Genomic DNA, 13,545 nt, shown 5'->3' on the forward strand with positions numbered 1-13,545 from the left:
TGAAAACAAAAAGGTGGATGCTCAGAGTCGTAAGCATGTGAGAGAAGCATATGGATTTACTTGGTATGGCATACTTAAGTTGATTTATGTTATGGTGTATCATAAGGGAGCACGAGCACATGAGGTAGGTGTACTATTCGTTTTTATTGATATGGCATAACTAAGTCTATCTACTACAGTGTACTTTGCACTTTGACCACCTGGGAAAAAACCCCGATGCTCTTACATGATATGTGATGGAATACCCCTAAGGTTCATTTATGTTATGGCATAGCTAAAGAAAGCATGCCAGGTGTATTTTATCTATCTTTATCATTATGGCTTACCCCCCTGTTGAATTTTGGTATGGCATATATATCTAACAAGACATCGCCATGGTCCTCTATCAATTTACCCGGCACTCTTCCATTGAAAAACCACAACCTCCTACAACCTCCTCCCACTCAACCCTGGCAACGCTTACCCGGCACTCCCCCACATAAAACGTCTACAAACTCGCAAGCTCTCGCCCGCAAACTCGTAGACAAATCAGACAACTGAAGCTTAATCTCAGCAGATCGTAACAACAAGGCTACTCTACTGCTTACAATACTCCGTTGTACATCTAAGTCGTATACAAAGGATTTATCCCCGCGCATGTCGACATTGCTATTCGCCGGCAAGCACACAAAGCCTTTCCGCTAAGCGCACCGTTGCCAGCCTGCTATGGTCTAGCGACTAAAAAGTCTTATTCTTATCCATCTAAAATGTGCAGGGCAAAAATCATCGCTTTCTAGCATGGATTCTGACTTAGAGGCGTTCAGCCATAATCCAGCAGATGGTAGCTTCGCGGCGTTGCCTGATCAGACAGCCGCAAAAACCAATTATCTGAATGAACGGTTCCTCTCGTACTAAGTTCAATTACTATTGCGATAACATTCATCAGTAGGGTAAAACTAACCTGTCTCACGACGGTCTAAACCCAGCTCACGTTCCCTATTAGTGGGTGAACAATCCAACGCTTACCGAATTCTGCTTCGGTATGATAGGAAGAGCCGACATCGAAGAATCAAAAAGTTGCATCGTGTTTTGTGTGTTTGTTTTTGTTTTTAGATGTTTTCGCGTTCACCTTTTATTTTTTGTTTTTTGGCAAGAATATTGAGGAAAAAAATTATTGTTGAGAAAATTTTCCAATTCCCGCCACTTTTTTTTCTCTTTCTTCATTACTGGCAACTCCATCATTTGGCTTTGACAGCAGAAGTTCTCTTCTAATGTCATCAGCCCTGTGATGAGCTGTTCATGCTCGAGCCTTTATGCAAGTATTTTTTTCCCTTCGGGTACTTGCTAGAGGCTCGTTCCCCCTAGCTGAGAAGGGGTTGGGGGTGTAGGTAGATGTAGGAAAGGAGGAGGGAGGAGGGAGGAGAAGAGAGAGGGGAGAACCTTGGAACTGTTACCCTTTTATATAACCTTATTTCTGTAGCTCGATTCTTTTTATTCGAGGCGAAGCCTCGAAAATTTTCCCCGACAAGATATATTGAGCTGGCAAATTCTATATAGCATGAGCAAAGTGCTCTGGCTCAGTGGTGCTTTTTGCCGAACAATGAGAAGGTATTTCCTTTTTTTGGGTTTACTCGGCATGTTTTGTGTTCGAATCCAACTGTATACCCTCTCATCAACTATGAGGGGAAGTGTATTCTTGGAAGGTTCAACGGACGCATTGGCCCAACTTTGAAAAAATTCTCGCTCTTTTTTTTTGCAGCCAAACGGTCAACCGTTGCGTGAGGAGAATAATCTGAATAGAAGCGTGTAAAATGATCAAGAGAAAAAAAAAAAAAAAAGAAAAAAAATTGTGTCAGGTGACAACATAGACCACGTTACTGTGTTCTCAAGCTAAGGGAATATAGATATAAACACAAAGGAAATGAATTTACACATGAAATAAATGGTGATACAAGGGTTAGCTTCATTTGTATCGTGTCGCCCTTGAGTTACGACAAAAGCGCGATACAGCTCACACGTAGAGCAATAACACGCCGACTTTGTGGGTGTTTCCAAACCAAGCATATCCAAACAACGTCTTGTCTATCGAGTGTGTTGAAAAGAAAAGCATTTTATTTACTATTGTTCATGTGGCAGGTGAAATCCTCCTCTGTGTGATACAGCAATCAAGGGACGTTTGCTTCACCTGGAAACTGTCAATCAATGCAAGGTTACGTCATGGTAAAGGAGCTGAGAGAATTTTCTGTTTCAGAATGTGAGTACAGAGAATGCAACGCCAAAAAATTATACTTTGTGCATGGTCGAAGAGGTATCAATCTCATATCTATTAAACTGGTTGTTCAAACCAAACTATTGGGTACCTATTTAACACTGTAGAGTCATTGCGCCTCTTTGATGTTGGTTCCTATTCTTAGATCTTTTACAATTTGTTAGTAAATAAACAAATCTTGCATTGGGCATTGTTCTCATTCAGGTTGCACAAACAAATGTGGAGCGCGTCAGAATTAAGGAACAACAATATGCAATTGCAAAGAGTATTTTTTTTCTTGTCATTTGTTTCAACAACATTCAATACTTAAACGTTTTCTTTTGACTTCCCTTTTATTGTTCTTATGAGGTCAACAATAGGGTAAATAAAAGCATGACGTTGTTGAATTTTTATCCACATGTGACGTTCATCCCACTCATCGACAATGACATTTGATACTTAATGGGCTATCTACCCCCAGTCATTTGCATCATTTCCCAATTCTTCACGACTTTTTTACTTTAGACATGCTTCATTTCACCCTACTTTTACCAATATTGGCCGTGCTCACGGCAGCCATCCCATTCAAACGTGGAGACTCAAATGATCCAAAAGAATATCTAGTTTCACCATTACCAGGATGGGACGATTTGCCCTCAGATTATGCCAAACCAATACAATACGCTGGGCAATTGGAACTTTTTGCCGAAAACAATACCGACTACTTTTTCTGGAAAGTTGTTGATTCTGAAAAGATATCAGAAAACAAGAATCGTACCACTTTTTGGCTTCAAGGGGGTCCTGGTTGCTCCTCACTTCAAGCGGTATTTGCTGAAAATGGTCCATTCAAATTAAACGAACAAAGAGATATTATCGTAAATGAAGCCTCATGGCATAAGATTTCCGACATGGTTTATGTCGATCAACCACCCATGGTTGGATACAGCGATGGCGAGTTAATCCGTAACTTGTACCAAGTTCAGGTTTATTTTATGAGGTTCTTGGAAAAGTATTTTGCATTGTTTCCAGATGACCTTGAAAATGATATTTATATAGCCGGTGAATCTTATGGTGGTCAGTACATTCCGTACGTTGCCGATGCAATACTCAAGAGAAACGACAACCTAACCGATGGGGAGGCAGAATACAAATTGAAAGGATTGCTTATTGGTAATGGGTTGGTATCACCAGACGAGCAGAGTTTGTCTTACATCGACTGGTTTAAAGAAAAGTCCTTGATTAGTGATTCAAATCCAAAGTGGGGTGATATAAATGACGCTCAACAAGCATGTCAAGATGTCGTCGATGGCAAAGCAGCAAGTCCAAACGAAAATTATGCCTTTTCTTGTCGATCGATATTGCCTATCATTTTAGAAGCTACAAAAAATGACTCAGCCCCAACTGATGAACAATGTGTGAATATCTACGATTATCAACTACGTGACTCATATCCATCTTGCGGTTCATCTTATCCACCAGTGTCAGATATTACTACACCATATCTCAATAGTACAGAAATTCAACATGACTTGAATGTGGAGAACGCGGTCAATTTTTCAGAATGTAGCACTATTGTGCAAAACTCCTTCACTGCCGCCAATTCACCACCAGCCAAAGAGCTTTTACCAGGTATTGTTTCGCAAATCCCAATAGTTTTGTATAATGGGGATCTTGACATTATATGTAACACGAATGGTGTATTGAAGTACTTGTCAAACTTGACTTGGAATGGTGCAACCGGGTTTGATGATGTCGATAACAAGAGCGACTGGATTGTTGAGGACAAGAAAGCTGGATGGGTTTTGCAAGACAGAGACATAACTTTTATAAATGTTTTCAATGCCAGTCATTTGGTACCATACAATAAACCAAAAATGTCAAGATACTTGTTTGACTTTGTTACCAATGAGTACACTAAGAACAATAAAGGGTTTGTCAGTCTGCCAAAAAAAGGACTCAAAGTAAAAGTATAGATAAATGAAATTAAAAAATTTACCTTGTATAGCTGTGTAGACGCAACTTCGATTGAGGTTTTAGAGTAGATCATAAAAAACAAAAGTGGTTATTTTTTATGAAATGGGGAATGCTTCGACTGCCCTGCCCAACATTGGATTCCATTTTTGCCCCTTCGCGCAAGTCAGATTTACCCAGTCTTCCTTGAATTGTTAATGCATAATATTATTATGATTCACTGAGATTTACTCTCTATTGATCAATTGACGACACCTCTGTTGAATGCGAGAGTGTGCAAGAATATCATCATCAACTAGGGGAGAAACTCCTTTAGAGTCGAGTCGTCCCTCCTTATAGAACTAAAGGCTTGTCTCTGAATGCGAATATCACGATCAAATCGGGAAGAAATTTTCCGAGACAAGAAACTGTTGACGAAATCCCCACCTTCTTAACTTTAAAAAGATTTGCTCATCACATGATGGAGTTTTTGTCGCTCATGAATCTTTCAAATTGATTGCGAAGCGAGGATGTAATGTTCGTGAGTTCATGGCACAAGATCAAATGGCATGTGCTCAACTGGCCAATGACGGGGTGTATACAAAAGAAATGGTGAGATGTCTCGAGTGAAGAGATACCACGGCTATCAGCTGAAATCGAAATGGTTATTCACTTTGCAGGGACTACCATCAGGGTTACTTTTTTCTTTGTATTGCTAATTCAGCCTCTAATTTGTTGACCACCTTGCAAATAGATTGAACGTGAGACTCAGGTGGAGACACTCTTACCATCGGTTGGGTGTCAGAAACCAAACGATTTTCTTCTCATGTCGAGTGCATCATTAGGGAACTTTTAGAATACAGATCCCGATTCCGCATGGTCTTGAATAACCCAAAATCCAGTCCATGTTCTTATCGTGGCAAATGGAGTGGATGAAGGGCTGACATGAGGTGTGGTACCAGAGTGTTGAGCGGAAGTTCTTCTGAGCTCCTCCAAAAAAGGGCCAATTCCGAATAATAGGTGCTTCTATATATGTGGACCTCTGTCGCGTCGCGTCTTGTGAGAACAACTCTCTCAACACGCATCACTCAGTGTGACAAGTTGGTCCCTCAGTTCACATCACTCTGTGTAGCAAGGTCTCTGGGGTATTCTTCAAAGATATCACTTTCTTTGGAGTTGTTTTTTCTCTTGGCTCAACGTAAACTTCGACATCGTTTGTAACAAGCCCAGGCGGTTAAAAATAGAGGCTTAACTCAACTTGAAGCGGAGAGACTGGTTTTATGAATTTAGTAACACCACCAATGTACAAGGATAAGGAAGTTGGGGAAGCGAAGCTTGATCTAGGACAATGTTTTCAAGGTCACCCACAACAAATCTTGAGAAATTTGTACACACAGCAGTATATCCTAAACGTTCAAAGATATATACGGTCTCCACAAGTAGTGTATTGTTTGAATTTTGTTCGTGGGTGTAACAGCTTGTGTATAGTACCACATCTGCAATGACCGCTTTTAACAATTTAGAAATGCCTTGTTTTTTTACACTCTTGTTTGAGCTTTCGGTGATTTCAAAGTCAATAGGAAAAGGTATTGCTCGTCTTGCTACACCACAAAGTTTTGGAGCCGACAATGCGTTCTTGTACTACCTTTGTTTTAAATTCCTTATTGTGTTTAATATCAGCATGTATGGGTTGCACGAAAACTGTTTTAATATGCTCTCATGCTAAGCTTCTAAGCAGTGATAGTGTAATGGGTATCTTCAGAGGTACTCTTCAGCGTGAAATATGGTCTGTATAATTTGACGAGACAAGAAAAAAATGGTTGCAAATTTGCAAGTCCTCAGAGAATTGAGAAAAGGTCTTGTGCGCATCTACTCCCTACTTAAACATGCGTTACACTTTAACTCCTGGTAAATGGTTCTGATACACAAGAGAGTTAGAGTGGTGAGGATAAACAACTCCTTCGAATCGCATTACTCGATCAGTGGAATTACCGTCAGGAAAATTGGTCAGGACAGAAAGCGAGCATGGTGCGTAGGTGTCTTGGTACCAGTATCAAGAGACTCTCGGCGAAGCTCAAAGCTATTCAACATTCTATCGATAACGTTAATGATTGCTTCTCGTGGGCTCTCTTGGACATTAAGTGGCAAGTGCCTGGTACATAACAAACTCAAATATTTGTTCCATATTTGGACCAAAATGTATAAAGAGATTAATCAAGTGAATGTAAAAAACAAGACACATGAAAACAAGGAAATGTCACCCGTGTATTACCAGTAGTTCCATCATAAACTTAGAAGAGCAACTGTGATCAGACATGTCATTTTCTTGAAGATATCCCCTTGATTGTCAATTAAAAACGTGATTAAAATCTAAAGGATGAGGTTTAATAAAAATTCCAAAATGTAACGAACAAGCGCAAATGGTTTAGTGGTAAAATCCAACGTTGCCATCGTTGGGCCCCCGGTTCGATTCCGGGTTTGCGCACTTTTTTGATACATTGTTTATTTTTGAGTTTTGAAAGAGAGAATGTGTGCGTATGTGGCTAATAAGGTCGCTTGTACATCGCGACTAGACTCTGTTATAGGGGCTATACTCTTGGCCATCCTTGTTTGCAGAATACGTGAGATAAGACAAAGGAAGTAGTTCAAACGCTTGGTATTTGCAATAGGCACAATCGAAAATGCTTCCCCTTTTGCAATGAATTTAAGTTTAGCTTTTTTAGATGGTGTAGAGAAAATCGTACGACATGTACATTGTTAGACAAGACTGACCGATGCAACATCTAACTACGTTGCGTAGATTAAAATTGAAACTCACGCCATACATGCATGCAATGCAGCTCTATTTACCTGACAACTGTGTTCTCTCCTTGCACAGTGGAAATAAACTTGTCAGCAGGTGCATACAAAAGTTTCAGAAAGTTTAGTTGAGGGAATTAAAAAGTTTGACTGAATGGTAATTGTGACTGAAATAGTTTTTCTGAGCTCAAAGGAAAAGGGACAGTATCGAATGGTTAGCTTTTAAACTTTTTGCACCATTCTTGAGCTAAAGCTGTTCCAAAACACATAAGTAGTATCAAGATTTTGCATCCATCTTCAAAGTGAAAGTGCCACTCTTCGAAAATGCGACGTGTCTTGTTTTCGTATAATTTAAAAATAGCAAAACGCCAAAAGTTGAACTACGCATAGGGAGAATGTACATGCATGCGGTACTTAGCTAATTTGATTGATTACGGGTTTGAATAAGAAACCTTGCCCACTTACGAAACGCCCGAATTGCGATTTAGATCTTTGCCAAGTGATGCGCACAGCTTCGAAGTATCTGGTGGCGCGATTATAGACTCATCCCTTTAGAAACGTATACGAATAATGCTCAAATGTTTGCACTAGTATGGATTGGAAACTAACATTGGCGGCAACGACTCACTACTATTTATCCGCAGTACATTTTACAAATTGCCATTTCAAAACGTTTGATCTTATTACTAATGAATCACTATGTCTTTGTCAACTAAAATGGCCCTACTCCAGTATGGATTATCCATCAAATGATTTATGGAGTTATCGTTTGTTTTTCACATTGCTTTGTGATGGGGAAGATGCACTGGGGTTAAAATAAAGCAAGATCATTTTTCAAACTCTATTGTAAATCCGCGGGTACTTGAAGTATATGTACGATCTAAAAGTGCTTTCCAATATCGACACAAGAGCAAACTGTTTTGTCACACTATGATTAACAAAGAGCAGGAAAGTGTTGCCGACGGGGGTCATTGTTTCATGTTTCGGCACAGCTGATTCATAGATTTTTTAAACAAGTTTAGACAGGTCACATTGAGGAGAAGACAGGAGGGGATGCTTTATGTATTGCAAATACAAGCTCTTTACAACAAAAGTCTCTTTTTTTTTTTTGCGTTACAATTAGAGAGATCTATTATTAGAAAATTTCTTTACTTCGGAGGAATAGACTTGCCAAAAATAATATTTGAGAACGCGACGAAGATTTGCATTTGCTAATACCACAAATGGATCCTATTGTTCTCAGCTCATTTTTTTTTAAGGTAGCGATTGCAAGTGATGAGTTTTGCAAATCGTTCATCATGCAAGTTTGCGTTTGGGGTTTGCATGCTTTTTCCATGCATGAGGTAGAAAACAAAAGGAAATAGACACAACATTTTCTTTTCTTACGGAAAATGCCAAATTGACATGCTCTATTGTTGTAGGGTATTTCCGCAACGGTACCACATGTGATAGGAGCTTGATTTGAGGGCACCAGTTCTTTTTTCTTTTCAATTGCTTTTGAAATTTTGGTTGGGTGAAATAACATTCTCTCTATTGTCAAGTTTGTGTGATATTGAGCTACGGATAATCAAAGTCTGAAAAGACAATGTGGTGAGGGCTTTACCCACACTGCATACATTTCCAAGTATAAACCAAATGCAAAAGAAGGTCGTGTGTGATGGATTAAGTTTACACAAAATAGCGAATACGAAGGTAATGGGATGAAAGAAAATCATGGCCCAAGATGATGTCCAGGTGAAGCAACGAAATAACTCTCTAGAGATGGGAATTTTGATAGCGGATAGCTCATGATTGCAAAAGCGAGGGGTGTCTATGTAGCATGTAAGGGCCCAGATTATGTATTACTCGATGCAGAAGAATTCCCTTGCTGGCATTACAATTACAGTTTTCTGCTTAACCAAGATCGAAACAATAGGCTTTTTCACTGTGGCAAACGAGATGCAATTTAATTGCGCGCGCTGTTACCGGTGCATATGCTGTTCTTAGAGTGCCGTTGGAACATATACGAGCTGCAAAATTTTATAATATGTTGAACGCATTGACAGTTCTGCAGTCGTAAAAGGACACCCAATGTGTACCATACACATCCTAGTCAAGATTGGTTCTAGATTGAACCAAACAACTAGTACTAGTCGTCAGAAATTGGATCGAGAATAGCATACCACATGCGTGACGACCTAAATTTGGATTCCTTTTAAATTATTGTTCATGGTTTAACCTTTTTACTAAGCACTTATTAAAGAACTCAATCTCGTTCTAATTTAGTTTATGCATGACCATAAACCTTGTTTTGGAGTACAGAACCCAACACACCCTTTTTGAAAAAGGATAACTTTTCTGTTTGCGCAACAATCAACAAAGCCCGACAATAAATACGATCACAAAACACAAACTCAGAACATTATTTTATGGTACTGCACATAAACAAAAAAGCTTAATATCAGTTTCATTTGTGGTTGCCGCCAAATGAAACAGCGCTAATTAGAAGACATTAAACTGAAGGCGTTGGCCCAAATCCTAGTATCCAGAGCTGCTGTAGTGAGTCGCGCAATCAATTATACAACGTTGATACTGCACTGTATGTAATTTTTTTATTGGGCGTCAAGTCACCTGCGTATGTACATATCAAGTTGAAACTGTAAACAATAGAGAAACTAAACAAAACAACAGGCAATGGTGTGTTTAAACTTTTTTCTTTTTTCTTTTTTTTTGCTATTTTGGATCATACAGGTATGCAGAGAGTAGTATTTCTAGAGCTTTTTTGTAGTGTTGTTATTATTGTTATTTGTCTGTGATATAAGGTCTTTTTGTCATCACTTTTTTTTTTTTCAATGCATAATGGACTAAATGTGCATTTTTCCTTTTGTACTGAGGGCATTTAGGCAGACATGCCTCGATTGTTTTTATGGCCAGATTTGAAGAATCAGAAGGAAAAGAAAGAGAGAAATCGTACTTCGAACACAAGTGTTTATATAGTGAGTCAATTCCCTGATAATTTTTAAAATAGTTGAAAAAAAGGATTTGCAATTTTTACCAACACCATTTTCACAAAAGGTTTCTCAATCTTCATCGGATCTTCAGCAAACGTACACAGTACCGGACTTCATTAAAGAGATCCTAGATCTAAGTAACTTATTTTTTTTTTTGGTTTTCCGGAAGTCCACCTTTTGTCATACTTTTTCTTTTTTGTCCGAGAAAAGTAAACAAACAAAAAACAGCCAAAAAGCCAAAAAGCCAAAACGAACAAAACTCACATTTGGTACGAGTAACAGCTTTTAGCCTAACAAACTATACGCCCACAACGATCGAAGCCAAAAGTTTATTCTAAATACAACCCAGAGCGAGCTATTCACATTAAGGAACCTGTCTTTGTTGCAACTAATCCCTAGCATTACCATTGAAATACAAATCTGATTGTCACAACATTCAAGTTTGGGACAAGACATAGGAAAAAGACGACACATCGGCCACAACAGCATCCAGAAGAGTCCCTTGCATAGAGATACATTTATTATTCTTTGGTACATAAACTCACGTATCAGGCACTTTTACACAAACAAGACAAACCGTCCTGTTTATAATTATCAGTTACTGTATCGATAAAACGGTTGAAGTCTGTCAATTTGAAGACGATTGAAGTCCAATCATCGGTTTACCATTGATCAGGTATTATTAATCCTGAAATACACTTTTCACTAATTCTAGGTGAAACATAACTCAATTTTTTTATTCCAATTATAATACTTTATTATACTGCTACTCCACTAAATCAATAAGGGGAGCGATTTTGAAAGAAAAAAAGTTGAAAAGAAGTTTAAAAAATTAAACGCCGACTGGAAATATTATAATCAGCTCATTATTTTTTTCCTTTTCATTACAAACCAGTTCTAAAGGTAAACCCCATTTGAATTAAACTTCATAAAAAGAGGTCACTTAATCAACCAAAGCAGTAAACTTTTGGAGAGAAAAATTTCATCACGGGGTTGCATTACTAAAGGATCATTTATAAAGACGTCAGAGATTTTTTTCGTTTTTTTCGTTTTTTTCTACATTTCAGTTACACATATCCAAAAGGAAAAGCTGAAATAATAAAGAGTTAGGAGAAGAAAATAACAGGTCGTAAAAGCGCAAAGATCAAGGAGATTGCGATAGATACACATAGATCACGAACGGATTTCACGCGTTTAAGTTCACAACATTGTCAGATTGAACATATTTGAAATCACACACAAGTCATTGCAATCAAAAGCTAGACAAGATATTGACTCCAATTTCAACTACCTGTATTTAAATTCATGTCTACTTATTCATTGCCACTTAGATCTCAAATGAACGGAAACTACAACAGTGCAAGTGCTCCACAGAGCGGAGCAGCAGTTCCACCGGCTCCTAACACCCCACAATATGCACAACAAACAACAGGAGCAGAAGCAGCATCGGGTACACCGCAACAACACCAGCAACAACAGCAACAACCAACGCTGCAACAATCCCAACAACCTTATGCTTCATACTACATGTACAACCAACAACAGAATCCTCAACAGCTGGAGTACAGCTATAGTCGTTACCAGTACCCGGGAAATACTCAGTCGTATTATCCACCAGCACAAAGTGTCCAACAACAACAACAACCCTATGGAGGAAACAGGAGTTATACTAGTGCACCACAAGGACCCACATCGACTGCATCATCCGTCTCGCAACCACAACACGCAACTCCATCTCACCACCCTATGCAAAGACCTATGCCTCAGCAAGATACCCTTAATCACGCATCAACTTCAACCGTGGGACAATACCAGCCACCAGGAATTAGACCAAGAGTAACAACTACGATGTGGGAGGACGAAAAGACACTATGTTACCAAGTCGATGCTAATAATGTTAGTGTGGTTCGTAGAGCTGATAACAATATGATCAATGGGACCAAGTTGTTAAATGTGGCGCAAATGACGCGTGGTAGAAGAGACGGAATCTTGAAACTGGAGAAAGTTAGGCATGTGGTAAAGATTGGGTCAATGCATTTAAAGGGTGTTTGGATTCCATTTGAACGTGCGTTGAGCATGGCTCAGAGAGAAAACATTGTTGATTTGTTGTACCCCTTGTTTGTGAGGGATATTAAAAGGGTGATACAGACAGGCGTGACACCTTCATCGAGTGGTGGTAATGCTGGAAACGCTGGTGCAAACACAGGCGCTGCTACAAGCACAAGCTCAAATACAAGCCCTTCTGTTTCCAAGGCAAGTGCTGGTACTTCAGGTGGTGCCACAAACGCCTCACAGTCCGGATCAGGCGGTTCATACTATCAAGGATATGGAGGAGCCAGTGGTTATCCACAGCAATACACATACCAACAACAAGCACAACAGGGACAACAAACGCCACAAGGACAAGACCAGTACCAAGCACAACAACAACAACCGTACGGCTACCAACAAGGAGGGTATTATTCAAATGCAAGTGGTGGTGGTAATCAGAATACAACAGGAGCCGGTTCCTCGTCATCGTCTTATCCATACCAATACCAACAACCTCCACCACAACAATCACAAGGATCCTACAACAATTATGCAACAACATCGGGATATCCAGCACAAACAAGTACAAGTGGAGCAACAAGCAATGCAGGTGCAGCTGCCAATTCAGAACCCGGCAGTACTGGAGCTGTTGGTGCTCAACAACATACGCCACAGCAACCATCAGCTAGTGTTGGAGGAGTACATGTATCACCACATCAGCATACGCAGCATCTGCCAAAAGTTGGAAAGTAAAGAGGTGCCATCGAAAGAAGAAGCAGAAGGGGAGTAGCAGTGGCTCACATCGTGAACATAGCTGAGGGTAACTTGATTATTTATGACAGTTTTGGCTGTATAGTTTGAGAAGCATATATAGTTTAATTGTATTATTACCAGTGAAATATTTATAGTGGTTTGGTGGCACTCACCATATAAATGAAGGATAGCGCTAAGTGTGTTTGGTAAATGGCTCACTTAGTAACAACAGACCAATCATCTGCAAGCTTTTGCACAAACCCTAACGGAATCTGTCAAATTCGCAAAACCTGCCAAACAGACATGACAGTACATGTCTGGGGTACGTGCATTGTTTCTAGTGCATGTGCATACGCATGTATACGTATACATATATGCATGCACACGTCGAAAGAAACATCTCATAAAGGAGGTTCTGTTTCATCGGGCACTGAAAAATTGGGCTGTCCATTATGAGGCTTTGAGGTTAATAGAGTAAACAATAGGATTTAGTTTAAACAAGATTGGAAAAATCGTATGATTTTTGGCAAGTTCAGTTTTTGTGATATGGGATACAACCAACAATCGCATTACGGAAATACCCGAGGTACTTTGGTCTATTTTTTTTTCTTTGCTCTTTCGCTCTGCATAATGCATATGCAAAATCTAAAATTCGTTGAAAAAGAATGACAAAGCACAACCGCTTATTTCCTTTAAAAGAGCTTGCTTTTGAGGCGAAAGTATACGCGACAACGACAACCAACAATCTCGTTTGAAACGTAAAAGGATAGTTGGTTTGAGGGGTTGAGAACACTG

General features: G+C 39.3%; 2 protein-coding genes and 1 non-coding gene across 3 annotated transcripts; all 3 read left to right on the forward strand. All coding sequences in view use genetic code 12, as the record gives it.

Moving 5' to 3' along the window:
• Positions 1-2,754: 2,754 nt before the first annotated feature.
• CPAR2_701590 (uncharacterized protein) lies at positions 2,755-4,200 on the forward strand (the record flags this gene model as incomplete). The annotated part of the gene is made up of 1 exon (XM_036811920.1): positions 2,755-4,200. The coding sequence occupies one exon, from the start codon at positions 2,755-2,757 to the stop codon at positions 4,198-4,200; it is 1,446 nt and encodes a 481-aa protein (XP_036668309.1).
• Positions 4,201-6,591: 2,391 nt separating this feature from the next.
• CPAR2_t_cp_Gly(GCC)_62 lies at positions 6,592-6,662 on the forward strand. The gene has a single exon. It is a non-coding gene; the product is annotated as a tRNA-Gly (tRNA).
• Positions 6,663-11,271: 4,609 nt separating this feature from the next.
• EFG1 (KilA-N domain-containing central transcriptional regulator EFG1) lies at positions 11,272-12,750 on the forward strand (the record flags this gene model as incomplete). The annotated part of the gene is made up of 1 exon (XM_036811921.1): positions 11,272-12,750. The coding sequence occupies one exon, from the start codon at positions 11,272-11,274 to the stop codon at positions 12,748-12,750; it is 1,479 nt and encodes a 492-aa protein (XP_036668310.1).
• Positions 12,751-13,545: the final 795 nt, after the last annotated feature.

This window comes from Candida parapsilosis, contig 006110 (assembly GCF_000182765.1).
Source record: "Candida parapsilosis strain CDC317 annotated contig 006110".
NCBI classification, from domain to species: Eukaryota; Fungi; Ascomycota; class Pichiomycetes; order Serinales; family Debaryomycetaceae; genus Lodderomyces; species Lodderomyces parapsilosis.